General features: G+C 47.0%; 1 protein-coding gene across 5 annotated transcripts in view; it reads left to right on the top strand.

The window, feature by feature from the left end:
- The window catches only part of znf536 (zinc finger protein 536), a 195,035-nt gene that overhangs the window by 146,002 nt on the left and 34,003 nt on the right, over nt 1-15,030 (top strand). For all 5 annotated transcript variants that reach the window (XM_024295204.2, XM_024295202.2, XM_024295203.2 and 2 more), the window contains 2 exons: nt 966-1,124; nt 8,861-10,498. In XM_024295204.2, coding sequence (XP_024150972.1) covers nt 966-1,124; nt 8,861-10,498 — 1,797 coding nt within the window. The remainder of the gene's footprint in view (nt 1-965; nt 1,125-8,860; nt 10,499-15,030) is intronic.

Below are 15,030 nucleotides of genomic sequence, written 5' to 3'. Positions count from 1 at the left end.
GTCGACAGTTACAGTCATTTTTTGTGATAAACAGCCTTCAGCCTGATGGAGACGTTGGGGGGGGGGTGCTGACTGGAGTCTTTCCATTCTGTAAACCTTATTTGACTCTGTGAGGGGGGGGGGCAGGAACAGAATAGGTTTAAAAAAAGCTCAATTTAGACGCGTTTTCTTTCCTTTCTCTGCACACAAATGCAGAATCAGTCGACAGATTAGGAAATAAAACCAGTTCTGCTCCAGATTATATGCTCCCTCGCCGAAACGGCGCCCGCATTCTGCAGCAGTAAAGAATAGAGAAGTGAAGTCAAAGAAACAAAGGCGGTGTGTGTAGGCCGCTCGCCACGACCGGCCGGAGCTGGTGGCCGCACGTCCATGTTTGTGTCATCCTGCTGAAGGCCCTGATCCACGGCGTTGAACCACGGCGTTGTATCACGCCGTTGAACTACAGTATTGTATCACAGTGTTGGACAGCGGCGTTGAAACAAGGCGTTGTATCACGGCGAGGTGTTCCGAACTCAACCTGACAACCTGGGATGACGCCGCTGTCAGCGCGCTCCCGGGTCGTCGTCACTCATCCTCAGATCTGCGCCGATAGCAGCCGGCTGTTGCGCCGCCGTCAGTGTTTGTGCTGAGGAAGTGGGGGGCGGGGTCAGGACGGTTATCACCTCATCATATCTCTGACAGCTACCTGTCAAAATCAGGTCGCAGGAAGCGGCGGCGGGATCTCCTGCGATGCTGACACAGCCCGATTCTCCCGTCCTTTCTTCTGCTGTCTGCGGGGGCTTTGTTCCTTTTCTCCTGCGTGTGCTTAACAGGAGCGCGATGGCGTTAACGGGGGGGGGGGGTCTTCTGAACTGTCAGCAGTCTGTCAGCGTGAACTTCTGCTCGTGCACGCCGTCTGATGAGAGCGGCGCACAGGAGCCGCTCTGTGAGGTTTGAAGTGGCACTCAGCTCTGTCTCTTTTTCAGATGCCGGGGAGGACGTGGTGAAGGCGGCGGGGAGCGTCCCGCCCCCCCCTGCACAGGTCCGAGAGCGCTCTCTGGGCACGTCCTCCAAGGACTGCCCCTACTGTGGCAAGTCCTTCCGCACCTCCCACCACCTGAAGGTCCACCTGCGGATACACACAGGTGAGTCTGCCCCCCCTCCCCCTCTAACCTCCCCATGAAGGCGCCATAAAACTCCCATAATGCTCCTCTGCACTAATTGTCATCTTTGTCTCGTTATGGCCACCAAAAAGAGCCCCCGCCCCCCCGGATGGGAACACTTCCCCCAGAAATTGTAATAAATAAAAATGCTTCCTAACAAAGTCCCTCATTTAGGTGGGGGCTATTTAAGGGGGGGGGTCCTCATCTTTTCCTTTAGCTCTAATGAAGCCGCCACTCCGACCCGTGACATCACTCACCTGCTCCAATCAAAAAAAGTAAAAATCCTGATTTAAATGTGTGTGTGTGTGTGTGTGTGTGTGGGGGGGGGTTCATTAAGGCGTGGCCTCAGATGGGATGGGGGGCAGGAAAGAGGTTTAAAGGGCATCTATTGGTGAATATGTTACGGCACTTTATAATATGAGTCCCTAACATCTTTATTAACATATTAATAAACATTATTAATGTGTTAATAAAGCTAACACACTAATAATACACATTATTATCTTTGTTAGTAAGACATATATTAGTGAAATAAGACAAATAGGGTTTATTAACATACTTAGTCAGAATTATTGACATCTAAAGTGAGACTTTTATCTACAAAGGTCATATTAAAATCGGCTTAGACTCTTAACAAATGTTTGAATTGTTTGTGTCAACAGTGTTCTGCTGCACCTCGTCTAAAGTGTTCCCAACTTTTTAAAAGACAAAGAAAAACCTCCATTTTTCACTCAGGATCAAAGATTCCTCACATTTTTGGCTCATTTTTTACTCATTTTGATTTTTTCTTCATTTCAGTCATTTTTCTTATTGCTTTTAAAGTTTCCGTTTCAGTTCATTTTGGACACTATTTAGAACATTAAAGAACATCCGTAACAGACAACAAAAGAGCAACCAAGAAAATGAAAAAACAATCAGAATGTTGTGTTCAAAAGGGGAAGAAGGTAAAAGAAAACGTATTTAATTCCACCTTAAATTAAGTCTACCGCAGCCCTCCAACCCACTTTGGGACAATGAAGGAAATAAAAAAAACAGCATAAATGAAAAAAGAATCCTTATAAACGTTAATACCCATACATATTGTATACATATGTATATGCGCTAATATACATGTATATTTACATATATGCACAAATCTTTCTACGCACACAATAACCAATCATTTCTTTATGCTTGTATAGTCATTAAAGTTCCTCGTTTTGTGAATTTAAACTTTTATTAAATGTAAAAGCAACAAGTTTTGGAGAAAAAAAGCAAGAATTGTTGTTAAAATAAACATTATTTAGAGTTAATATTATTTATTATCTATAAACTCATGTATTTAAATAATGAATCACATTTTTAAAAAACATATTTATTATTTACAACATTATGAATGATTTACAAGGATTATATTTCCTAGAGCTGTTAAGGTGAATCATTTATCATCCCAGATTTTCTGTAGAAATGTGTCGCTGCGGCACAAACATCCAAACCAGTGTAGAACCAGAACCAGAACCATAGAGAACCTGGAGCGGATCACTTCTGCAGGTTTCATGGCAGGTAAGAACTAATTAACCTACAAACGTCTGGTGGGAGAATTATTGAGCGAGACAATAAGATCCTTACGCGGAGCTTACCTGGATCACCTGTCTGAGATTATCAAGGTTAGGAGTTCATTTGAGGAGGAAGACTCTCGCCGGACGTTTCTCTGAGGTGTTCCTGTCGCCGGATCCTTTCAGAACACCTGCTCTTCCTCACAACCGTTGAACGGCCGCCCGAGCGTCTCAACTGTTTTTATTTCTGGAGCCAACGTGGAGGAACTTTGTATCTGATTGGAGATTACCTTGATGCTAATGGATTAAAAACAAGAGTTTTTGCTGAATAAAAGTGAGCCCCAGACTCAGTTTTGCTTCCAGATCTCGTTTTACGGGAAGTGAAGGTTCTGGTACATATATGCTGAGTTTGTGTCAGACTCTGAGGACCTTCAGCTCTCTGGACGGCTGGAGCGTAATGTCGTCCTGAAACGTCCTCCATCTGTGAGAGGTTTCAGCAGAAAGATTTAGAAAGAATTCAAAATGGCGTTTTTAACATGTTCTTGTTGCACTTTTCTGATGATGGAGGATAAAGAAAATGAAGATTAAAATTACATTTCTTTATTCAGACTGTTGTGAATCATTATAGGTGAAAAAATGCTTTTTGGAAAAGACGTAGAAACTACAGTGGGTGGAGCCACATGCTCCATGCTCCGCCCCATTCCCATTCATCCACTTCCAGATAAATGGATCCATGAACGTCTTTGTTGTCCTGGTCTGAGCTGGAATCTGGATCAGAACTGGATAGAAATGATATTGATCACCATTTTTGTTGAATGATGATGCCAGATTGGGGACCGTGAGGGGCTGTAAGCTAGTGGGAGAGAGTGTAGACAGATGGATGATGGGAAGGGGGGTGGGGTTGATCCATACCAACGGTCTGAGGTGAACTCCTAAAAAACTCCTGCCGCACTGTAGAAACTATGTCCTAGAAAAGGACAGGTTTATGGATCCTAATAAAAGACCCCTGGGAACACTTTATCGGAATAGATCGAGAGATGATCGGAGAAATCTCTACAAGGAGGAATCTGTGTGATTGCAGCAGCTCTAAATACATGAATATAACAGAAATCTGGCACGTTCCCCTTTGTGTCCAAATCAAAAGTTGATTCAGTCACCATTTGTTGCGATACGGACGGCGCCATGTTGGAGCCAGACGTCAAGATTGACAAAGATTGTTAATATAATAGTTAAGCTTGTAAGCAGTTTATTATTATGGCCTTTGTAGACAATAGTCTGACTTTAGATGTTAATAATTCTTATTAAGTATATTAGTAAAGTTTATTTGGCTTATTTTTACTAATAAATGTCTTATTAACACCCTATAAACACGTTATTCATGTTGTTAATGTGTTAATAAAGATTATTTTAAGTGTTAACCAACCGCTATGACCAATCAGGAGTGAGCTTGTTGGAAGGCCACACCCCTAACATATAAAAGCAGGAAATCTGTCAATCAAACGTTTTGGACATAGGGACCAACAGGCTCCGCCTACTTTTATTGAGGCATCTGATTGGTCACTTAAAAATATAAGATCAAGAATGTTTATTCTGACCAATAGAATGACATGTTTATTTCTCTGAGTCACTTCCTGTTTGGAGGAGGAGGAGTCACTCAGTCCAGTTCTCTTATACAGTCAATGGTTTCAACACTCAAGTGGAGCGAGAAGCTTGATGCTTCCTCAAAATGTGGCCTGTAACTCCTCCCATAACCCGATGACAGCCGTTCAAGCATCCCGACTGCCCCCCCGGCGTCCGTCCCGGGTCGGACGGCGTGCAGCTTCCCTCCCTACCGCCGGCCCGGGCCGGCGTCGCGCTCTGCCAGATTAATGAGCGACTAACAGCCGCCTGAAAGGAATGAAGTGAATTTGAATTCCTCCAAAAGTTAAAGAGCTAATGTTACCGTATTAATTTCCTCTTGAACAGTGAGTGGGGAAATATCCATTAGCAAAATTAACCGCAGTTTTCTAGGTAGCTAACATTGTGCGACTGTGGCACTACAGTGTGGGGGCCAGAGCTAATGAACACGCTGCAGAGGGTGATATTTCATTATACAAATTAATGCTCACATTTTAATGGGAAAGTCACATAATGAATCTAGGCTTCAGTGACAGCAATTAGAGGCCCAGATTGTCCCCTTCTGGACAAGGCACTATTTAGCAGTAAGCAGCTGCGTGGAAAAAATAAAAAGGTCCTTGCTCTTGACAATAGCCACACATAACTTCAGGCGGAGCTGCTCAGCCAATCAGAGTCCCCGCTCACCTTTAAATGAGCGTGGGGGGGGCAGAGGCAGAGAAGAGGCATGACTCGCCCGTGTCACTTAACCTTAACCTAACCTTGTAATCAGGATGAATCAGGGGGGACCTGTGATCTCCCTCTCTATTCCTCTCCTCCGGGCCCCCCCTCCCTCCCTATCTGCCTCTGATGCCCCCCCCTCCTGTTAAAGGAGAATTTTTTTTTCTCGATTTTCAATCTCCACAATCCAATGTCTTTAATACTGTACGAGGGTAGATTTAATGCTGCTTTATAGAGAACACTTAATATGTAAAGTTCCCCTGTGCATACGGACCCCCCCACGCCCCCCACCTCTTTGGTAATTGAACAGTTTCTCCTGACGATATTACAAGCTTTTCTCTGGTTCAGTAATAGCTAAAGAGACCTCAGTGTGTGCTTTTAAACCCAGACGAACACACGAGGACCGAGCGTCCGACCACCAACTCGCCGGGAATCAAACAGTTCACGTCAAACCAGCTGTCCGTGACGGGCCCGCCCGGAACTAGCGGGAATCCCGGAGATGGACCTGTGATGCCCATAGAGCAGCAACGCTTCAGGTTCAAAGAGAAGAAGGAAACCAAAAACTGGTTCAGTTCTGGTTCTGAAGTAGAAGCGTTGCCGGTTCAGTGGAGACACTACAAGTCTCAGCCGGTGGATTCCCTTTGGTGGAGTGGGTCGTTGAAGCTCTGTTACACAGAGTGGAACTATTGACTGTATATGAGAACTGGACTGAGTGACCCCGCCCCCCTGGTGTTCCAAACAGGAAGTGATTCGAAGAATATCCCAGAGACTTCTATAGAGAAATAAACGGCTGTCAGTCATTCTATTGGTCAGAATAACCATATTATTCAGGTTATTCAAGTGACCAATCAGATGCCTCAATAAAAGTGGGTGGAGCTTGCTGGCCCCCACGCCCAAAGTACAAGGCATTTGATTGACAGATTTTGTGTAGCTTACGTCCAACGAACTCACTCCCGATTGGTCAAAACATTCTCATTCGTGAGTCGTCACATATCGACGACTCGTTAAGGACTCCTCTGCGCTTTTGAGGTTTCGGGTGTCCCCATCTTGTCATTTTTTGACATGCTGGCTGTTCCCATTAAATCAGGGATCGGGTTGTTTTGTCGGACTCAGACGAAACCTTGGGAAGCAGCCGGTACCAGAACCGTAGCCCCAGCCCGGTCTGCGTTCTGTACCAATGGATAAACTATGAAAAAAACTGCGACTTATACTCCAGAAAATACGGTACCATAAGGACGAGAAACTGTTTGCCTTTTTTCCTCATTGTTGTGCCGGTTCCATCTTTTCTTCAGACGTTGCTCGTCGTGTGTCTTCAGTTGCGTTTCTTTGCCCAGTTTTCCGTTTCACTTCTCATCTGTTGAGGTTTCACCTTTCCGAGGCTCAAGTGTGCAGACGAGTCCATCCGAGTGACACCAGCCAAAAGTTTCTGGGTCTATTTTTACCCGGCTGGTTGGTAATTTCCTGGGTTTTTGTGGCGGTGACGATCTGTCATGCGGCTGGGAGGTTGTGCTGTTTGCGCTGATATCAATTAAAAGTGGATTAACGGGTACATAATGACCTTTAGCAGTAAATTGTGTGTAATGTTGCAAGGCAGGATACAGTATATTCCCCAGATGTCACACCAGGCCCCTGACGTATGATGGAGCAGATGTCTTAGCCGGTCCAAATGGCTCTCCAAGACGCAAACACACATCTACACACAGGCTGGGGCTGACACGCATGCATAAACATGTGTTTGCACGCGCCAGCCAGCCAGCAGCGCGAGGAGATGCACAGGCTCGTCTGGTTATGTGCTGATGGAAAGCTGGCACCACGTGACGGTTTCCAGGTTAACATCACAGCGCGGCACGTGACGTATGCCGGCCGCATTCATCTTTATTTTCTCCCATGAACATTAACGACCTCTTATTGGGGGGAAAAAAATCTTATCAGTCTAATTTCTGTCTAATTTGGCTGGTAGAATATCATTTTGTCCAGTTAGAGGAATTGAGAATGATCATTTGCATCAGGGACGTTTCCTTATTAAATCAGCGCCGAGCCTCTGTTCGGCAGCTCGCAGGAGGAGCACTTATTGGGTTAAAAGCTCATCTCGTATGGTTTATTTTAAATATACTCTAAGCTTCACAGACACTCTTGTGTAAGAGAAAAGATATCAAATGGCCGTCTCTCCTCCCTCCGTCAGGGTTATCTGAATCTCTCCAGCATTTCCACCTTGGCTCTTCTTTTGTGCAGCCTCCCATTCTTCTCTGTGCTGTATCAATATTCTATTGAGTCTGTGTTTGTGGCCCTTTATTTGAGAACTCCGCAGTAGGTCTGCAGATCGCAGAGTCTTTTTCTGGAATGGTGCCCTCTAAATAATGATAAATTACTTGAGCAGTATGCCATTTGCTAATTATATCCATGATTTACTACACAGCCCGACTTAAATCATTCAAACCAGCCTTGCGTAACAATGCCTTTTTTCTGCAAAATGGTTTCCATGTGTATAATCTAAACATTTTATTGGCATTATTTCCCTTCTGTACCAATCCGCTTTTCCTTAAGTCATCCCTCCAACTCGGGGAACTTTTATATGTTTTAAAGAAAATCAAGCTTAGCGCACCCCCCCTCGCCCCACCCTCTCCCCCTCTCTCTGTTCATTGTTTAATGAATCCAAATCTGGCTCAGACTCTGAGCTTATTATAATTGCTTGCAGGATGTGTTCTATTTCAACATAAGTATCATTCCAATGGAAGATCCACTTCTGGCAGAATAAAGCTGCTGTTATACCGTCATCAAGAGCCTTCATGAATATGGATGTGAAGCATAAATAAACATGTGTAGATTCACTCATCTTTAACTGTAATATGAATCACTTTGATCTGACTTTCCTGTAGTGGATCGCATTGTTCTTTATCACACAGCTTTGCATGCAAAAAAAAAAAACAAAAGCATATGGTCCGCATGTGTTCCTGCGAAGAGCTCTGGAAATGTGGAGAAACCTTCGCCATTCTCGCACGCAGAGCCCGCCCCCTGCAGACGGGATCCGGGCTGTTTGGTCAACACGCTGTGTGGCGGCAAACTCCGCTCAGATCGACCACGAAAAATGACATTTGTCTGACAGCAGCCGATATCCTCTGCCTTCACTAATGACATGCATGTCTGTCTTAGCTTTGACCCACTTTTCATTGTTCGGGGAGGTTACATGACCCTGGGGTCCACGCGCCCCCGCTCCAATGAATAGTTCTGCTATCCGTTAATGTAAAAGCAGGTTAATTATAAAGATTATCCTGCTTATTTCCATACTTTTTTTTGGCACGTAAAAACTCTGAGTGATTTCAGCGATCTGTGTATCAAAAACGTTTTTTGTTTTGGCAAAATTAGACTTTTTTCCAGTTCTTTAGGTAAATTTGAAGTTGAGCTAAGTTTTAGCATAATGCTAGCTGTTTTGACAAAATTTGACTTTTCTTAAGTTCTTTCGCTAAATTTGGAGTTAAGCTAAAATTTTAGCTTAATGCTAGCTCTTGGCAAAACTTGATTTATTTTAGTTCTTTAGGTTAGCTTGGAGTTTAGTGAATATTTTACCACTATGCTTGCTGTTTTTGCAAAATTAGACTTTAAGGTCTTTAGGCAAAATTTAAGTCAAGCTAATATTTTAGCACTATGCTAGCCAAATTCTAATTTGGCATTTAGCTAATATTTTGGCAAGCTCACAGATTCAGCGTTTTAACCTTAAAGCTTCTTCATCTGTCAGCTCTGGCATCTTCAGCAGACACATTCAGCTCACAGCGTTCCCGTTTGTTTATCGCAGGTTATTCTATAAACCTAGTTATTCACTGTTGTCCTGGTCTCTGCTTCTCGCCCTCTCAGGAGAGAAACCCTACCGATGCCCTCATTGCGACTACGCCGGCACCCAGTCTGCCAGTCTGAAGTACCACCTGGAGCGCCACCACCGTGAACGCCAGAACGGCTCCACCACGTCAGGCACCGCCCACAACGCTTCCTCTGACCACAAGGACGACCACGGGAAGGCAGGGGGCGGGGTCTTTGCCCGGCCCGACGTCCTCCGGAACGTTTTCAAGGGCATGCCCCACGGCCTGGACTTCAGGGGAGGTCCGCTGCTGCCGCACCAGTGGGCGGGCATGATGTCATCACATGACCGGGACCGCCCCGAGCGCCGATTCGACGCCGAGAAGACCGCCGACGGCCCAATCATCGCCCCCGACAGTGCTCCCAGCTTCTCCGATCTGAGCCGGGCCTACCAAAGCATGATGGGAAACGGAGTCCACCTGCAAGGCTCTCTCCAGGCCTTCATGGACAGCTTCGTTCTCAGCTCCATGAAGAAGGATCTGAAGGACAGCCAGGGAGCGGCGCAGCTCCCGGCTCAGCGTTACCATAACAACGGCGAGCCCAAGGCCAAGCGAGCGACCCCCACCGACCCGGAGCGAGAAGACAAGGCCGACGCCAAGAGCGGCCCTGAGCCCGGGAAACCCGGCTCCCAGTACGAACCCCTGGACCTGTCGGTGTCGGTGCGGCCCGAGTTGGCCTCCGGGTCGCTCCCTGGATCCTCCGTCACCATCCATGATAACGTGGCGTGGCACGGCTGCCTCTTCTGCTCCTTCTCCACCTCCTCGCTGGAGCTCATGGCCCTCCACCTCCAGGCCAACCATCTCGGCAAAGCCCAGCTTCAGCGTCCCGACGCCGGTAAAGAGATTCAGCGGGAAGGCTCCCCCGCCACCTCGGCGGTCCACTCCTCCAAGACCTCGGCGCTGGTCCTAGATGGAGACGGGGAGAAGCCACAGGGCGCCTGGAGCAACCACCTGGACCAGCCCTACAACCCCTTCCAGAGCGACTTCTACAAGAGGTTCGGCGGCTTGTACGATGAGTCACCCCGAGCCAACCCGGGCCTGCAGGGGTACATCGGCCAGGCAGAGCCGGGTCTGGAGCAGCCGCCACCCACCTTCGGAGGGTCCTCTGTGGGCGGGGAGGAGCAGATCGGGGAGCGAGGGTCCTGTGGAGACGCTGAAGACGAGCAGACCGGATCAGACGAAGAGGCGGGAAAAGCTGAGGAGCACGGCGCCATTGGGACGCCCTCGGCCGTTCAGCCGCTACAGAACCACTCTGACGGGGAGGAAGAGGAGGCGGGGATGGATGAAGAAGAGGACGACAGAGATGACGAGGAGCAAATGGACGGAGAGAAAGAGGAGAGTCCGGCCAACGCAAAGCAGCTCCAGGACGACCCTTCCCTCCTCAGAGGTCGAGTCGGCCTGGCGTCCTCCTCCGCCATGCCGCCGCTGTCCCTCGCCCCCCAGACTCTGGAGAAGCCGTGGCAGGCGGGCCTGGGCCTGCTGTCCCCCGGAGGCCCTCCTGGACTCCTAAAGTCCGACCAGCACCTGGAGCAGCAGATGAACATGCTGTCCGTCCTCCGAGCGTACGGCAACGACAGCCTGCCGCCGTTCAACGGCCTGGGAGTCGGAGGCGGAGCCGTGAAGAGGTCGGAAGCACCTGGTGAGTTCGTCTCAAACTCCACACACACACACAGTTCCACAGCAACGACACAAATTGAAACCCAGAATTTGATTTCCCCTCCACTGCCTGCACATCAGCAGCGAGCACACGCGGCAAACACATATACATTTTTTTTCCTGACACCCACCAAGGATTCTCAGACACTCACTAAATGCCTCCAGATTGGCTCTGAAGTGATTTCAGCCTTATTTCAAGCAAGTTTAGAAGCTATCAGCCCGGCGACTAGCAACAGATTAATCTTTATTACACATTTATATTACTGGGAGTGCGGCGCCTCCCTCGCGCTCCACAGCATGGGGGGAATAACCCTGGATGAGTCAGAGCAGGACCCCAGCTCCCCGTGCCGCCTCATCCACATGTCTCTTAACTATCTTAGTTCTCATAAAGCCGGCTCCCAAAAGCCCATTACTTTATAAGACTGGTCGATCTATGACCCTGTGAAAAATGAACTGTCAGCTTTCATGATTCTGCTAAGGTTATAGCTGCTCCTCCACACTCGACAAGGAAGTCTTTTCCCCCTTTTCTTTTTTACAATGCTCTTTTGTTGACGGGTGGGGTGGGGGGGCTGCCAGTGGTGTTTTGGTAGCGAGGAAGTAAAAACCCCAAGATGATTGTGAGATGTTGAATTTCATTTGGAGAGAGCAGCTTCTGAGTCACGAACCGGTTCAGCTCCCCGTTTGGTCTCATGACAGACGGATGTGGAGCGTGGCTCCGCCTCTGTGCGTGGAGGAACGACCTTTAACCTTTAGGGAGAAGGCCCGTCGGGGCCGAGGCGCTCATTTAAGGTCACACCCAGGTCAACATGCGGGTTATGTCCTTAAAGGCTGCAGAAAAATGTCATAGAAAAACACGCTACGTTGAAGGTTATCTGATTTGATTTTGGCTTTAAAGTCTGAAGATGAACAAACTCCTCCCACTCTGAGGTGGGAGTGGCTACCACAATCTAAGGCCATATTGGTACTGGTACTGAAATAGATGGTAGTACCGCTACCTTTAAAAAATGTGGATTTTGGTGCGTCGTTTTTCAAGTTCTTGGAGTTTGGCATTAGCTACACTGAAGGAGAAATGAATAATTGTGGTTTGTGTTCGGCTGGAATTCTATCACAGCAAGTCTTTCTTATATCAGAATAGAGCTGCGAAGGAAAAGGACAGATTTGCTCCCCGTTGACATTTTGCTCCTAACCTCCTTCAGCTGTTGGTACATGTGATGTATAGAGTCGTGACGGTCCAGTGTGAACACACCTGTGTGAACTAGCACAAGATGCTGCTCTCCTGAACCGCTGTGTTCTGAGTCCTTAGACTTCTGCTCTATGAGCCCATTGGTTCATGGTGAACCTTCCTCATGGGGGGTTTACCTTCAGACCTGGGGGGTTATTTGGAGTGTGAGTGGGTTAAAAGTTCACCAATAAAGTGTGAGAGGGAACTGTAATCCAGAAACCCGGTTTCCTGAGGTTCATTTCCTCCTGGGGGGTCGGTTTGAAGTGTGCCAACACTCGGCACTTAACCTTCAGAAGAACGGAGCTGCCGGATGACGCGGTGGAGCAGACTGTGGAGTTTCTGTTTGCTCAGGGAAATCCAGAATCCAGAGGAGGACTAGCTCAGGGGTCTGCAACCATTCGGGTCCATTTTCATGGACCAAAACCCAGCAGGAACCACGAAGGCTCAGACACGGATTTACCTCAATGCTACCATTATGATAGATAAAAATGAGAAAGAATAAAGAGAAAATACCCTTTTTTTCAAAACATGAAACAGATAGAACATATAGAATCAGATCAATGCTTCCAATGTAATAGAAGTTAGTGTAATGTCTGCAGGGATTAAAAAAAAGTAAATTATTTTGACCATTTGTGGTAAAATACACAAAATTGGAGCCAGTTGTGACTCTCACTGTAATTTTAAACCCATAAGTTGCACTTAAATATTGTTCGACAAAAGAAAATCCATTTAATAATCCAGTTCACTTTATTTCTTTTTCTTCTTTCTGACTTTCAATTGACTAAAATGTTTTAACGTCAGTTTTAATACTAAAAACTTCAGTTTTCTTTATCCAGAGAACCACAATAGACTAGAATCCATCCAGAACTCATCTGGAATGAACTTTTACTGGTCAGATTTAGTTTTGTGACCTGAAACAGAGTCCAGAAAAAAACCCAATTTATCAAAGAATAGAGACTGAATTCAGACCTGGGCGGCAGCAGTGATTGACAGGTGTCCTGAGCGCTAACGAGTAGCTGCTCCTGCCGTCAGGTTAAGGGGGCAATTACTTCCTCAACTTCTATGATCGTATTCGTTGAAATGTAGCAAACTTTTCACACCGTCGACATTAAGGTGGGCGGGGCCACCTCTCAGCTGTGATGTCATCCTCTGGTTGATGCAGCTGCTCAGCTCCAGAAAACCGGCTGCTAATCAATAAGGTGTTGGTGCAACACCGGCTTCGGTTTCTCCTCTTCCTGCTGGAGAGTTTCTGTTTACTCCAACAGAAGCGTACAAACATTCAGCTGCTCAGATGTTCGGGAGGCTCCCCGATCCGTCCGTCCTCGTCTCCCAGAGAAAGGTCGGCGTTTTCGACGTCCTCCTGCCAGTTTCTGCTCAACTTCCTTCTGCTGTGTGACTGGATGGGACACAATAGGCTCGCTTGTTCCAGAGAGACGCACAATTACAGCCCTTCTCTGTGTGTCCACTTGTCAGTGGGGAGGGGGCAGAAAGCAGCGCCGTTCCTGTGGTGGGCGGAGACGGCGCGCGGCGGTAGAACTCGATTCAGACCCGGTGGAATGTGATTATGTGGAGTGGGGCGTGCTTCGGGTTTGCATGCAAATCCGCATTAATCATTAATATGGAAACTGTCCCCTGGAAGTGTTGCGGGGCACGCTCATCTGGAGTGACCGCCTCCGTATTAGCATGGGGGGGCATAAAGACACATACGGGGGCTCGGACACGCCCCCACGCCTCACTCAATTGGATCCATCGATAAATGTCATTAACGAGAGCCGCGGCCCGAGGTAATCACACGAGGTATCTGCTTACCGGAGTCCACTACAGCGTATAGACTGATATGACCCCCCCCCCCCCGTTTGCTGTACTGTGGATGTGCTGAACACAATCAATACTTGGCTGCAGTGTAGACCCATCTATAGCCGTGCATTATCAAACATGAAGCGTTACATTCTTCAAACGCCGCCGCCCCTTCATGTTAGAGTGATACATGTAGAGTAGGACTTCAGATTGACAAGCTGGAGAGGATTTCCGAGGCGGGAAAGGCAGAGCTCGGAGCTGAGCACCTCTTACGCTTTCAGAAGTAGACGAGACAGAAGAGGAGGAACGTATGTCCTCAATTAGACGGGTTTTCCCTCATGGACGCCGCCGCCGCGCTGCTGGTGGGAGACGTTCACCTCCTTCACTTGACGGACGCGGATCGGTCGATTCATGAGTGAGAAAGACGCGGTTCAACAGGACCCCCAGAGTCTTAGTCACATGACCCCGTATGGGGGTTGACCAGTCGTCTGTCCGTGGAGGGTCGTAGATTGGATTTTATTACATTTTATCTCAGTTTGTCAGTTTTATTTTGTTTCCAAATATATTTTTATTGAGCCTTTAAAACAGATTAACACAAAGTTCAAGACTTTGTCCAGATTTGTTCTTGAAACAGTAATTGTAAAAACGAAACAACTAAAACAAAAGCAGCAGTGAGGACAACAGCAAAGGTTCTATAAGTACATATTCGTGTACACACCGGTTACAAAATAAGATTAAGACAGTAAAACCAAAGTATCCGACCACCTCACAGTCAGGATTGGTCCATGATTGAATACATTTGAATGAGTAAGAAGTGAAATAAAGGGTTTGGTAGTTAAAGGGTTAAGGGGCCATTAGCAGCGTTTCTATTACATGTATGTGCAAAACTTCATCAAAATTCTAGAAATCTCAAGTAATGTTTTTTTTTTTCAAAAAAAGAAAACCTGCTGTGTCTGCTGCTGGTTACCTGATCAGGTGTGTTTGGCCAATAAGGAGCTTCATTGAGTGGTTGGATGGAAAACCTGTAGGATACCAGCCCTCGAGGACAGACTTTGGACACCCCTGGACTAGTCTTTACTGAGGTGCGAGTACTGGCAACTTCTTGACGGTGAAGAAATGCTCCACGTGAAGGGCTCAGCACTAAAGGGCTGTTTGATTATCCCCCAGGATTTTGGAGGGTTAAATCAATGAAACACCTGTGTCTCATCTACTGCCCCTTACCTGTTGTACCTGTCTTCCGAGCATGAACATTTTTTCTCTACGGCTTCACTGATTCCTTGATACTTCCTGCAGGTCACCTGTTCAGGTGTGACCATCTTTCCCCTGTAGATATCCACCTGTGGTGGTTAAAGCTAAACCACTAGAGAAGCAGAATTTAAGAGTTCTAAAAAATGAAGTCCCGGTTGACCATAAACACAACCAGCTTTACCACATCAAACCGATGAACTGCTGTGTCTGTTAATCTAGTGGTGAAAACAAAAGTCATTTTAAAGCAA

The sequence above is a fragment of the Oryzias melastigma genome, linkage group LG3 (assembly GCF_002922805.2).
Source record: "Oryzias melastigma strain HK-1 linkage group LG3, ASM292280v2, whole genome shotgun sequence".
In the NCBI taxonomy this organism is placed as follows: domain Eukaryota; kingdom Metazoa; phylum Chordata; class Actinopteri; order Beloniformes; family Adrianichthyidae; genus Oryzias; species Oryzias melastigma.
The sequence above is the reverse complement of the archived record's forward strand: the minus strand, read 5'-3'. Positions and strand labels throughout refer to the sequence as shown.